The sequence below is a fragment of the Penicillium manginii genome (assembly GCF_028828005.1).
Source record: "Penicillium manginii strain IBT 31320 chromosome Unknown utg000009l:1.0-3297300.0:1.0-3298630.0, whole genome shotgun sequence".
In the NCBI taxonomy this organism is placed as follows: domain Eukaryota; kingdom Fungi; phylum Ascomycota; class Eurotiomycetes; order Eurotiales; family Aspergillaceae; genus Penicillium; species Penicillium manginii.
The window spans coordinates 2,900,007-2,912,625 of record NW_026643110.1 but is presented as its reverse complement, the minus strand read 5'-3'; the positions used below and the strand labels follow the sequence as shown (position 1 = coordinate 2,912,625).

General features: G+C 48.7%; 6 protein-coding genes across 6 annotated transcripts; 4 read left to right on the top strand and 2 right to left on the bottom strand.

Moving 5' to 3' along the window:
- Nucleotides 1-224: 224 nt before the first annotated feature.
- Nucleotides 225-1,085, top strand: N7533_012792 (uncharacterized protein; the record flags this gene model as incomplete). Its single annotated transcript, XM_057109442.1, has 1 exon — nt 225-1,085. The coding sequence occupies one exon, from the start codon at nt 225-227 to the stop codon at nt 1,083-1,085; it is 861 nt and encodes a 286-aa protein (XP_056954543.1).
- An 822-nt stretch (nt 1,086-1,907) lies between these two features.
- Nucleotides 1,908-3,460, top strand: N7533_012791 (FAD-binding oxidoreductase; the record flags this gene model as incomplete). Its single annotated transcript, XM_057109441.1, has 3 exons — nt 1,908-2,660; nt 2,723-2,778; nt 2,884-3,460. The coding sequence occupies 3 exons, from the start codon at nt 1,908-1,910 to the stop codon at nt 3,458-3,460; spliced, it is 1,386 nt and encodes a 461-aa protein (XP_056954542.1).
- A 998-nt stretch (nt 3,461-4,458) lies between these two features.
- On the top strand, nt 4,459-6,254 carry N7533_012790 (cytochrome P450; the record flags this gene model as incomplete). Its single annotated transcript, XM_057109440.1, has 6 exons — nt 4,459-4,684; nt 4,734-4,819; nt 4,888-5,649; nt 5,728-5,829; nt 5,885-6,013; nt 6,063-6,254. 6 exons carry the CDS (start codon nt 4,459-4,461, stop codon nt 6,252-6,254), a joined length of 1,497 nt encoding a protein of 498 aa, XP_056954541.1.
- Nucleotides 6,255-7,275: 1,021 nt separating this feature from the next.
- Nucleotides 7,276-8,884, top strand: N7533_012789 (uncharacterized protein; the record flags this gene model as incomplete). Its single annotated transcript, XM_057109439.1, has 3 exons — nt 7,276-7,418; nt 7,488-8,033; nt 8,107-8,884. 3 exons carry the CDS (start codon nt 7,276-7,278, stop codon nt 8,882-8,884), a joined length of 1,467 nt encoding a protein of 488 aa, XP_056954540.1.
- Nucleotides 8,885-9,308: 424 nt separating this feature from the next.
- On the bottom strand, nt 9,309-10,967 carry N7533_012788 (uncharacterized protein; the record flags this gene model as incomplete). The annotated part of the gene is made up of 4 exons (XM_057109438.1): nt 9,309-9,542; nt 9,598-9,973; nt 10,033-10,769; nt 10,821-10,967. The coding sequence occupies 4 exons, from the start codon at nt 10,965-10,967 to the stop codon at nt 9,309-9,311; spliced, it is 1,494 nt and encodes a 497-aa protein (XP_056954539.1).
- An 874-nt stretch (nt 10,968-11,841) lies between these two features.
- Nucleotides 11,842-12,590, bottom strand: N7533_012787 (uncharacterized protein; the record flags this gene model as incomplete). The annotated part of the gene is made up of 2 exons (XM_057109437.1): nt 11,842-12,239; nt 12,311-12,590. The coding sequence occupies 2 exons, from the start codon at nt 12,588-12,590 to the stop codon at nt 11,842-11,844; spliced, it is 678 nt and encodes a 225-aa protein (XP_056954538.1).
- Nucleotides 12,591-12,619: the final 29 nt, after the last annotated feature.

Genomic DNA, 12,619 nt, shown 5'->3' with positions numbered 1-12,619 from the left:
CCCGTGGAGGATCTTCTGGCTAAACGGCGAACGACTCACTCATTTTTGGGACTATGAACCTGCAGATCGTTCGTGACGACAGTGCTGAGAAAAAAGGATATAAAGCAGCCTTCGAAACCGTCTGGTTGTGGTTATCATCAAACAACCAACATTCTCTTCTGATCGAATCTTCTATTCCACAAGATTACACTCTTTGACCAACTACTTTTCGAAATCCATTCACGATGAAGACCTCCGTCGCTACTTTTGTTCTGGCCCTCTCGGGCTCTGCCATGGCTGCCCCGTTCTACTCAAACGGCACCTCCGTCTATGCCTCGAGCTCTGGAATTCCCACTCCTTCACGGACTCCCAGAGGTATCCCCAGCGGTACCCCGGGCAGCACTGCCAGTGCAATCCCGAGTGACCCTCCTTTGCCTAATCCATTCGCTTCTTCCTCTGCCAGCCTTCCTCCCCCATTCACACCCTACGGTTCGGAGCCTGCCTCCGTGGTCGCCAAGCGCGGCCAGGATCTCTCAATCCCCACCGATCTTCCTTCCCTCGTTTCTGACGCCCAATCCGTCGCGGCCGCTCTCGCTTCCTCTGGTGCCCAGAAGCGCGGTGAGTCCCTGTCAATCCCGACAGACCTACCCTCTCTGCTCTCGGACGCCCAATCCATTGGCTCTGCTCTGGCTTCTGCCGGCGCCCAGAAGCGTGACGGCTCGCTTGCACTCCCCACCGATCTCCCTTCGCTGGTTGAGGATGCCCAGTCCGTTGCCGCAGCTCTCGCCTCTTCTGGTGCTCAGAAGCGCGATGGTTCTCTTTCCATTCCCACCGATCTGCCTTCTCTGATCGGTGATGCTCAGTCCGTGGCTGCTGCACTTGCCTCTGCTGGAGCTCAGAAGCGTGACCTGCCCGTTGCTACTAGCACCCCTGTGGCTCCTAGTGGTAGTGTTACTCCCTCTGCTACCATCTCCGGAGCCCCCAAGTTTACTCCCAGCTTCACTCCTGTCGCTTCCTCCGCCACTCCTTCGGCCGCCCCCTCTTCTTCTGGAAAGACAGGCCCTACTCCCACTGGCCTCTCTTTCCTTGGATTTCCCCTTGCCTAAATAGGTTGATCATGGGGTATCCGTCACTGATTGGGTTCTGCATATGTAGTTCCTGGGGATTTATACTATGGCATATTTTGATGCCTTATCACTTGTTTTATGGGAGTTCCTTGAATTTTTCTTGTGGAACACACTTGTATTATTATAGAACGTACACGGAGTTGAATTGACTATTGTTATTATTATCATTATTATTCGAGACTCTTTTCAAGTGCAAAATTAACTTACAGTCAAACGACATTTCGAGCCGTCTGGATCCTCTAACTCTAGTTTCGATAACATCAACCCGCCTCTTTATGGGTATGATTCAATATCTGGATTTCGAAATTGAAAACCACTGGCACCCCTGAAGAAGTCCTTGCAGTTTCAATTTAAATTTCGGACGGGGTGTCTGTGAAGAGAAAGGCATTACCTCCAGGACTAGTAGATACATACCTAGTTATTAGTTGCTTGAGCTGATCATAATGAGAGGCAGTATTGTTAACAGCTAGTGCCTAGGGTACTGGCCTCAGGGATCCCAGGCGCCCCTTCCATGCTTAGATAGCTTCGTCTCTCTCTCTCTCTCTTCTCCCTATCACCATATCTCTCATGCTATCTGTTTCCTTCATCGTAGTACCCTCCGACAGGTATTGTCGAAACCACGTGGGCAGCGCTGGAGGTTGAGGGCTCAATGACTGGCCCCCACTACTATCAGCCCCCAACTTGACGCGACGCATTGATTCAAAGGATCTCGCCGCACAACCAGGCCATAACTAATAGATCGGAAGTCCCGGTTATATTTTTGATGGCTTACAAACCTTGGAGGTGACTGAATAGCGCGGCATGATTGCGCCGATTGATCATTACTTTGAATTCGCATACCCCGCAACCACCTCCACCATCATCCCCAACCCCTTTGGCGATCGCATCACTCCAAGGCTCATAAACATAATCGCAAGATTTCTGATCATGGCCACAACTACCCAGTTAGCCGATCTGGAGTCGTTTCTACAAGAAAACCCAAAAATTCATTACATTGCACCGTCTTCTCCGGACTACGCTGACGCTCGAATTGTTTACAACGCTTCGCGTGCTGATAATCCACTGGCGATTGTCCAGCCACAATGCCACTCTGATGTTTGTGCGCTAATCAAATACGCCAAGCGCAAGTCTCTGCCCTTCACTCTGCGAGTAGGCGGACACAACTTAGAAGGCCGTGCAGTTGTGGAAGATGCCTTGCTCATCGATCTTCGTGCCTTGACCGGCGTCACCGTCGCACCCGATCAGAAATGCGCGACTATTCAAGGAGGAACATTACAAGGAGAAGTTGGAAACACGCTGTGGGCTGCGGGTCTGGGTACGCCGATAGGGTTAATCCCATCTGTCGGCTACGCCGGGTGGGCCGTCTACGGCGGATATGGGCCTTTTTCTGCGCACTGGGGTTTGGGGGTAGACCAGATCATTGCCGCTACCGTTGTCAATTCTGACGGTGAGATCATTCAGGCCGATGAAGCTCTTCTAGAAGGTATTCGTGGTGCTGGTGGTCTTTATGGTGTCATTCTTGAGCTTGTGGTTAAGGTGTATCCCATTTCCAAGGTAAGGCCTTTGTATTCTGATCCGAATTATTGACAATGGACCCAAGTCCTAAGATTTAACAGATCCTGACTGGTCCTATTATCTTCGATTCCGCCGATATCCACAAAACCTTCGTCCGGTATAATGCCGAGTATCGAAAGCTTGAAGCAGAGGGTATTCCTGCCGAGTTGACTCTCCAACAAACTATATTCAACGGTCCACAATGACATGCGTTTGCCATTAGATTTGTCTGGAGTGGTATGGATCTTGAAGAAGGCCAGTTCTGGAGCCGGAAAATTGTTTCTCTTGGCCCTGTTGTCATGAACGCCATTGCTCCAACAACGGTACCAGAAATATTAGCCAATACCGGAGCCCACGTACCATCGAGAGTGTATGGCTCCGCCTTTACGCATAATGTTAGCATAATCTCTTCGGAGACCGCTGAAGCAATTGGACGCGGTATCGCCAAACTGCCAAAAGATCCCGGGACAATAATTTCCATCCACCAGCTCCGCGGTAAATCGACAAAGTCTCATGTTGCCTCGGTTTTTGACGCACGGGATCCGCATTTCATGCTGGAAATCCTTGGCTTTTCAAAAGAGGCTTGGGCGGCTGGAGTTGCAGAAGATGTGTCTCAGGCGTCCCAGCATAATGTTCTCCCAACGGGGTATATTTCGCTGTATAATTCTCTTCTTCAGGCGGATTCGCCGGCTGCATATCTCGAGAAGACTTACGGATCTAAAGTAAAGGTTTTGAAGATTCTGAAGTCAAGGTTTGACCCGGAGAATGTGTTTCAGCTGACTGTTCCTACACTGAAATAACCAAGCCGGCTCTGTCAATACAGGTCATGATATTAGACAGGAGATACTATCAACATCGCCTATGGGATGGCTACTAGTAATACTTGTAGCCGGTCCACATCCCTCAGGAATCTCGACCTTTCCGAACAGGAAAATTACGTTTCTTATGATTCTTTTGCCTCTATTGTGCGTGCTTGTCAAATGTTATTCACATCTTTAGTGAAAGACTGCCAGTGTATGTCATTTACATTATGAGATCCTATAAGATAACGAAAGTAAAGACGAAAATAGGACTCGGAGAACCTTGGAAGTCATTGTGGGGATGTACATTTTGATGCCATCAATATTAGGAGTATTTGAATAAGACATCTTACATGTTCCACACTGACTGGACACTGTGACTGTGACCCACTTCCAGATTGCCAATTCCCTGCACGTCATTTGTTATAGAAAGCCCGGGGCACTGACACCGGTCCTGCCATAAGTAACTGCTTCAGGTTGTGGATAAAGACCCAACAGTGCCAGCAACGCTGCGACTTGCGCTAAACGGTCTGCTGGAACTCGAAGGATGATGTATCTCAAAAGCCGCGCGAGAAGTGGAGGATTGATCAGAGGAATGAAAATTGAAAGGTGCCAAATCCCTAGCTCCTCAATCTTAGTCCGTGTTCATTCTCGCCTAGCCGTTGAAAGTGTGAGCTTGACGGCGGGAAGGCCCCACGCCAACTGTCAGGTCGCATCTCCGAGGACTATTCTATTTGACGGATAACTGAAGCCCCACAACGCCTGTGCCCATCTCAGTCTAGCGGCTTCACCTGGATGCACTTAAGCTCGCTTCGGTTTTAGTCTGAATTCATGACGCCATATCATAGCTCGAGGCAGCTGGCAGGGGATGCGTTGGTCTAATCAAATTCTGTTGAGACGCCTATTACCTTCCCGTGATCTCCCCATCATATGTCCTCGATGAAACCCCCTCATTTGTAAACAGAGTTGAAGACATCGCGCGCCTGCCATCAACCGCGATGGTCATCACCAAAATGAGCGAGATCTTGTCTGTTCTCAATGTGTACTACCTGCTGGCTTCTCTGGCTGCGTTCTACCTTTTACGTGCTGTTGCCCGGAAATATTGGACGCAAATAAGAGACGTACCAGGCCCTTTCTTTGCATCATTCTCGAGTCTCTGGCGAGTGTATCATATATGGAAAGGTCACAGTGAGAAGGAGATTCTCAAGCTGCATAAGGAGCATGGTAGATCTTCTCGAAATCCACTATACCGAAACTTTTACTCATGTAATAGGTTATTTCGTTCGAATTGCGGACAATGAAGTTAGTGTCTCGCACCCTGATGCAGTTAAGCAACTACTGCAAGCAAATATCGAAAAGGTATATTCCCATCATTCTAGATTGCACGCCCTACCCAACTGCATAGAAATGGCTAAACCTGTGCACAGGGTTCTTTTTATTCTATGTTCAGTCTTCCAGACTATCGCTATATCAACCAAATGTCGGAGCTTGAGCCTACTCGGCATATTCAGAAGACTCGCAGCCTGTCTGCTGGCTTTTCACTGTCTAACATCGCCAAAACAGAGCCTTATATTGACAATGTTTTGAAGCTCTTCATGACACGCTTTGACGAGCTGTGCGCGTCCGGCACTCCTGTCGAGTTCCAAAATTGGTTCAGCTTCTTTGCGTTTGATGTGCTTGGCGAAGTGACATTCTCAAAGTCTTTTGGTTTTGTCCAGTCTGGTATTGATATTCGGAACGCAATCGCAAACACTGGAGCGTTAGTATACTACATCTCCGTCATCGGAAACTATTTGTGGTTCCATCACCTCACATTAGGAAATCCCCTATTCAGCCGACTTGGTCTGCAGCCTAGCTCTCATATATTTGATACCTGTCTTCTTGCGATTGAAAGTCGAAAAAAGAATCCGGAGGTCCGACATGATATGATGCAGCGATGGCTAGATGTTCGTGAAAAGCAACCCGACCGACTAACAGAAAACGACATCTTTGGCGCGGCGGTAGCAAACATTGGCGCTGGGGCAGAAACTGTGAGCGCTACTGCTCAAGCTGTGGTTTATAATTTGATTCGCCTCCCGGAGCTTTTGAAGAAGGTAACCGAAGAGATCGATACGGCGCAGATGCGTGGCGAACTGTCACAAGTGGTTCAATTTAGTGAAGCAATTAAGTTGCCATTCCTACAAGCCTGTGTAAGTTTTGACATTCTGCAAGGATCAAACTATCGCTAGATGATATGAAGCTGATATCCTGACTACCACAACTTTCAGATAAGAGAATCTTACCGGATTCATCCCGGCGTTTCCCACAACCTTCCTCGAGTCGTACCCAAAGGTGGAATAACAATTGCAGGAAGATATTTTCCGCAGGGCGTACGTTTTGGCAGAAGCCCATGGTTTATGGAATATGATTAATGGTCAATATTAGGTTCTTCTGAGCGTAAACCCTTGGATCATACACCGCGATCCCGATATTTTCGGAGAGGACAGCGAGATATTTAACCCAGACCGATGGTTACAAGGCGAAACCAAGACGATGGATTTCTTCATGATCCATGTATGCACACTCATCCATGATTCCAGAATGAAACTAACAAGTCTGATAGTGGGGAGCCGGGTACAATCAATGTCCGGGCCGGCACTTAGCACATTTCGAACTCACCAAAGTCCTTACTACCTTGTTTCGTGATTATGATATTGAAAAGATCAATCCCAAGGAAGAATGGAAGTTTGATACTCGTTTTCTTGCTGTCCCGTACGGATGGCCGTGTCGGATTCGCAAACGCCAGAGAAGCTAAATGCTGTTCGGCTTACAAGCTATGTGGTGGAATCAAACTATTTGGGGGCATTTTGGGTGGGTGATTGAAGGTGGTAGCAATTTGTGCGAACGTCTTTTTCGATGGGGGTGGGTCGCCATTCACAACTGGTAGGTTAGGGTGCGATCGCTGAGAGTTGTTGATTAGCCTGAGCACTCTCACAGAAGCGGCGGCAGCCAAGATAGGAAATACCGACCCGTCAGATATTATTTGGTCTAAATAACTCCTCCGTAGGTGCATATACGAGGGACGTTATTCCAAATAATGCTTACCCCCCCTGAAAAAGTGGGGCTTTTATCTTGACAGGCACATATTCTGCATCCTGGGTCTTCTACGGGGTAGTCAATACACATTACGGAAGTAGGCTAGTCCTTAATAAATCTAAATAACACTCTGATCAAAGGATTTCCTACAGCCGAGCAAGCTCGGCATTTCTAAATATGCTTATCATTGATAGAACGGAGACTATATTTTCCTCCCGTAAATAGAACTTGAATTTGGCCCCCAAAAGGAAAACTTCACATGGCTCAAGGCTGAATCATAGCTAAGCCACTGGGCGAAACTAGGATCATCTAGCTAGCCAATCCTGTCGAGTGATTGCGCGTCGTTCTACGGAGAACCCCGTACAGGGTACTTATGCGTAATCTATGAAGCGGGGTATGCTGCAGCTTCAGTCAAGTGTCCCTGGTCCTCGCTATCGCATACAGCCTTGGCCCCATTTTTTACATTTCAGGCACGCTAAGAGAGTGAAATGTGTAATTGTCAAGCCGCAAGAGCCTCACGGCAATACTCCGGTACTTAGGAGATTGATATTCTATCAGCCGCCATTGTGGTCTGAACTATCATTCATTTTCCTTTCATCCATGCAATAGTGCGAACTCATTGCAAGGTTGAGATGTTGTCCTTTTTGAAGAGCTTGCCTCTTTTTCTTCCGTTTTGCAATGTCGCTGTCGCTATTGGAGGTGAAAATTCCGGACTCCTTACTACTGTCATTGGGACAGACATGACCGAGGCCGATGCTCTGCGTGTCGTGGGCAGAGCTCTGGACAAAGTGAGAATGAAATCCCGAGACACCACTGCCTACGAAATGGATACTGCATCCATTGACAAAAGTTGGATTGATGCCACTCTGTACGGTGGCGGCGAGTAAGCTCCCAATAAGACATTTGATTCGTTAATGACCGCAATTTACTCACTTCCCATGTTATTTCCTAGTTCTGACAATCTAAGCCCATCCACTGAGATTGTCTGTAACACTTGCTACATCACGGGCTCGGTTACTGGCGAGTTCAGCTTCACCGATGGGTTCAACTTAACAAATGCCGTGAAGGACATAAAGAGTGATGTTGAGACGACTATAGAAGACGAGTATAATAAGCTGAAACAGAACCACTCTATCATTGAGATCATTACATCCTCGGAAAACGATCCATTCTCATTGAACGTCGATCTTGATTTGAATATAGACAATTTTACTGGTTTTGCAGACGCGAAAGTTCATTTCGAGCTTGACAATCTGGAAATCTATCTTGATATTGATACTAAGCTGCCAGGCCATGCTTTCACGCTCAACCTTTTCACCTCGCAGACTCCCGTGGGCTTCAAAATCCCAGACCTAAACGTGGGGGCCGTTTTCAGCGTTGATCTTATTCTTATCCCCGATGCGGATATTCATATCGAAAGTGGAATTCATATCAAACTAGATGATGGCGTCGCTTTTGACATGCAACTGTTCGACAAGGATATTGCAAGTACCACAGTGTAAGACTCCATCTAACGCACACCCCCGCGAAGAACTTGGAAGTATTTAACTAACACTTTTATTGCATTTCAGTCCTGGGGCTCAATACGAGTTCCTGCCTCTCACAATCAAAGTGAATGGGGGCTCGCTTCGAGCTGTTATAAGACTTCAGATCAGCCTAGGAGTTGAATTGGCCTTACCTTCTATCTTGAGCGATCTCGATGCTAGCGTTGGCGTCGTAACTGATGTTTTTGCCTATGTCGCCGATATCTCCATGAATGTTGACAGTGGCAAAAGCTCTGAACCCAATGAATGTGACATTTCGGCTGATCTTGAATACACGCTTGCCGTCGGAGCAGCAGCCGGCGCAACGCTTGCGATAGATTCCCATGGATGGGGCCCCGATTTCACCTCAACAGTTCCGATATTCACCACTACATTGGCAAGTACATGTGCGAAAAGCCAGACAGAAACAAGCACCACCCAATTTACTCAAAGCACTTCAACGTCAACAGACTGGCTTGATGCGATAGGTCTTCGAGATATCGCCACCAACACAGTGCAGACATACACAATTACCCGATGTGCCTCAACTGGACTAGTCGAGTGCCCTATCAGTCTGCAGACTACCATTGTTCAAAAGAGCACAGGGACATCTGCTGGAACCACAGGAACGTCTGTTCCCAGTACGATTGCATTTGGAACAAACGTAGCCAAGGTAGCTGCCACCACGGGCGCACCAACTGCGTACTCTACAAATCATAGCGTTCTTCATGGCACCACGAACGGAACCAGCAACAAGCTTATAATTGGCCTGAGCGTTGGGCTTGGAGTTCCCTTTCTTGTCGCCTTAGCCGCGGGAATCTGGTAAGCATGCGCATTGTATGCAATTCATTCAGATACCTTGAAACTAACGACCATCTTTACAACAGGTTCTTTTGCTACCGGCGAAAAAGGTACAACGCTGTTTCATCGGGGCCCAAAATACCCCTTGACCAGATACCTGCCCCTCCATATGACCCTTATATGGAGCCAATAAGCCAACCGAGTGTCTCTAGAAAACCTTTGTTGGGTTCTTCTTGAACTAGGGGGAATTGGGCAATGCTAGGGAAACGCTATTCACAATTCCGAGTCACTAAGTTATCTATCTTACGCAATAATGAGACGATGTCTACACTCCAAGTCCAGTGTCTGGTCCAGCAACTAGTACTAGTACTGAGATTAATGATATTTATGGAAAGATTCTTAGTACTGTCCTACAAGCGAGCTCAGAAACAGAATGAGAAATACTCTGCCTATGCGGTCTGAAATCGCTTCATTGGTCCATATTTAGAGGTGAAGTCCCGCAGTGGACGACCCCAAAAATAGAGCGGAATGGCAAAAAGAATGCTCAGGACTTGAATTGCCGTCATCTCACCGAAGACGGGCGCAGTACCCTGCTTTTCGATCCAATCCGCGGCATATAGAGATAGAAGCATCCCAATGGTATTCCGGATAACGAAAATGATAACGAGAGCCTCACCAGTCACCTATAGAGTGTTAGTTCGACTGTCACCGAAGAGAGAGGTATCAATCATGTCTTACCGGTTTGTACGAGTCCAGGCAATATGTCACAGCCACGTTCGAGATGGCGGCAAGACCGAAAGCCTGCATGGCAAATCCAAACGCGGGGCCAATCCAATGTGTTTTATGGGCAATGCAGAGTCCAAAGATAAGAATTCCAGCCGGTCCAATTATACCAGGGATGATGATTGCAGGTAGCCGATACTCGGGCATACGGATACCACCATGTCGTGCCGTGCTTCGGGACGAGACGATATCGATCAATCGGCCACCGATATAAAAGGCCAACACTGCTCCAATGAACCCCGAAAGCAGGAAAAGACCCTCATTTCCTAGCTTCCAGTTATAGGGCGGTTTGGTGAACGTCCGCGAGGAGGTCAATTGAACGACGATATTCCTAATCCAATGTTAGCAGGGCATTCCAAGGTTTTCATCAGTTAATATGAGGTCACTCACCATCCAACGGAGATACCAATAGTGAACGAACACCAGAGGATTGGCGGGTAGGTAGCATTGGCCAGGATATCCAACAGAGTCTGAAAAAATGAGGCATCCCGATTGTATCCGATAGTCAATGACATCCACTGAAGGCGAGTTCGCTTACTGTCATCTTGGTGTCGCTTGAGATAGGAAGTCTCTCGGATTGTAAAGATTGAAACGACAAAGATGACTCCGACAGCGATTGCCATGAAGTAGCACATCCACCGCCAATCCTGCTGTTGAACAAGGAAAGCGCTGATCATGGGACCCAGAAACAGACCAGCTGTCATGGCGAGATGGAAGAACATCATGTAGTGGCCCCGGTCTTTGACTGCGACCATATCGGCCACCACCGCGGGAACGGTGGCATCGGCCGCGGCGGCCGCAAATCCCGAGACGATACGAGATGCGAGTAGCTCGTTATAGCTGCTGGCTCGACTCGACCAAACATTAATCATGCAGAGCAGCAGCATGGAGATCAAGTAGACCGGGCGTTTACCGACGACCCGCATCAGTGGAACCCAGAAGATATTCCCCACGCCAAAAAGAAAGACATTGAAACAGACCAAGGATCCGGCTTGGGTTTGACTGACATTGAATTCCTTGATGATTGCCTGGGTCGCGACGGTGAAGTTGCTTGAGTTTGTATTGGCAAGAAATGTGAAGGAGCAGATGGTTAGGTACGTGCAAAGCTTTGCGGTCAAAGACCAGTTCTACAGACGTCAGTTAGCTGGCCTCGCTCAGATTGAATATGGGGAATCTACCTGGGGATTGTTTGCATCCTCTTCTGCTGTGTCCAAGGATGACTTCAAGTCCCCCACAGAAGGAACATCCTGGCCATCCCATTCAGGCAGGGATTCCAAATGATTGCATGTTGAGTATAGATTTGATTCCACTTTGGTGTCTGTCATGCTGTATGATCGTTCGTGGTGAATAGTGCGTTATCGACCCCGGGACCGATTCAGAAGAGTCGATCTGTTCGAAACCACGGGGCGAGGCTGGGTCCTCAAATATCCCCAGACGATCGACCTGTGACGAGGGCTTCCCCACAGTCGAATATGTCGAGATAATGGGGTATCCTACACGATTGGTTGGGGATTGGCCTCATTGGGTCCGGTGAGAAAAATGGATGTGGATTGAGAGGAGAGATGTCCGGCATTTCCGAGATTCTCTGCGGTGGGTGGAGATCGTCCCGAGGTCGGTGACGAGGCATCCCATATTGACCCAGTCCTTGCTAGAAATGGTCGAAATGAAGCAAAGTGTAGGTTTCCTGCTTCTAGATTCTTCGATCTGGATTTGCATATCGTAAATGTGACATTGTTTGCGGAATCTTGAGAATATGGTCCGTTCTATTGAGAACTCTAGGACTGTTGGGCCTGTTGGAGGGCGCCGCTCGGGAATCCCGGAGTTGGACTATCCAAAGAGGCTTGAGAGTGATGATCTCAATTGATTGATTTGTAATTAATCGACATCTATACCTAGGGTCCGCGTCTCGGATCCGGGGGTGATTGTGGAGGATCGTGGGGTGAGGCAAATAACTTCTCGGGGCGCTCCTACTGGTAGTTGAATGTTTATGTCACGGGATCCCCAGGGTTAACTGCGAGTCGGGACTCAACCTTGGAACTTGAATCACGATTGCACCGGAATGCATGGAAAGAAGAGGTGTCTGCTTTAGCACAGGTCGACCGGGGAAACCCCTTTTCATTTTCACCTGGCAGTGTCCCGTCGCAGAGCATTATGGAAACGTATTTACACCAATGGTCGTAAGCCCTCAGCCACAGACGCTTATTTAACAACATTCTTCAGTATGGCAGTCTCCAGCCAAAGCTTGGCGTATTGCTGATGCAACCAAGTCATAACAGGTCCCATCGGAGAACCCTCAGCCTTGCCCTCGCCCTGGTAGAAGCAGCTCTTCAGCTTGAACTCCGCGATGCCTTCCTCCTGCTTGACGACGGCGGAGATTTCGAAGAGACCGTCGGATTTGCGGATATCGGGGTGTCGTGGGGTATCGCCACAGCGGACGATGATAGATTCGTCGGTCTTCTCGAGGACTTCGAAGTGATCGGTGATCACGGTGCCGACCTCGTAGGTGCTGGAGAGGAGGTCCTTGCGATCCCAAAGGTGGGTCGCGGTCTCGGGGCCTTGGTATTTATTGGCGAACCACGCGCGTTGGGCCATGTATCCTAGACAGAAAGAAAGCATCGCGGATTAGCTGTGCGCGCGTGTCAATGGGAATGCGAAGGGACCGACTCACCCATGCCGCCCCAGACACCGGCGCAAAAGGCCTCGACTAGCTTGCCCTTCTTCTCCAACAGAGAGGGCTCGATCTTAGAAAGTTCGATTCGGCGGACGCAGACATCATGCAGGGTAGGGTTGCGGTTGGGGTTATATTTTTGGAAGAAAGGCGAAGAGAAGATGGGATCGGTCGAGTCCATAGGTTCGAAGACGTCATTGCGCGTGGCGCCGAAGAAGACACCGATGGAGGCGACCGTGCCCGCGGCGGAAATTTTGAGAGTGCGACTGATGAGACCCATGGTGAGAACGGAGGTCGAGGAGGAGGTCG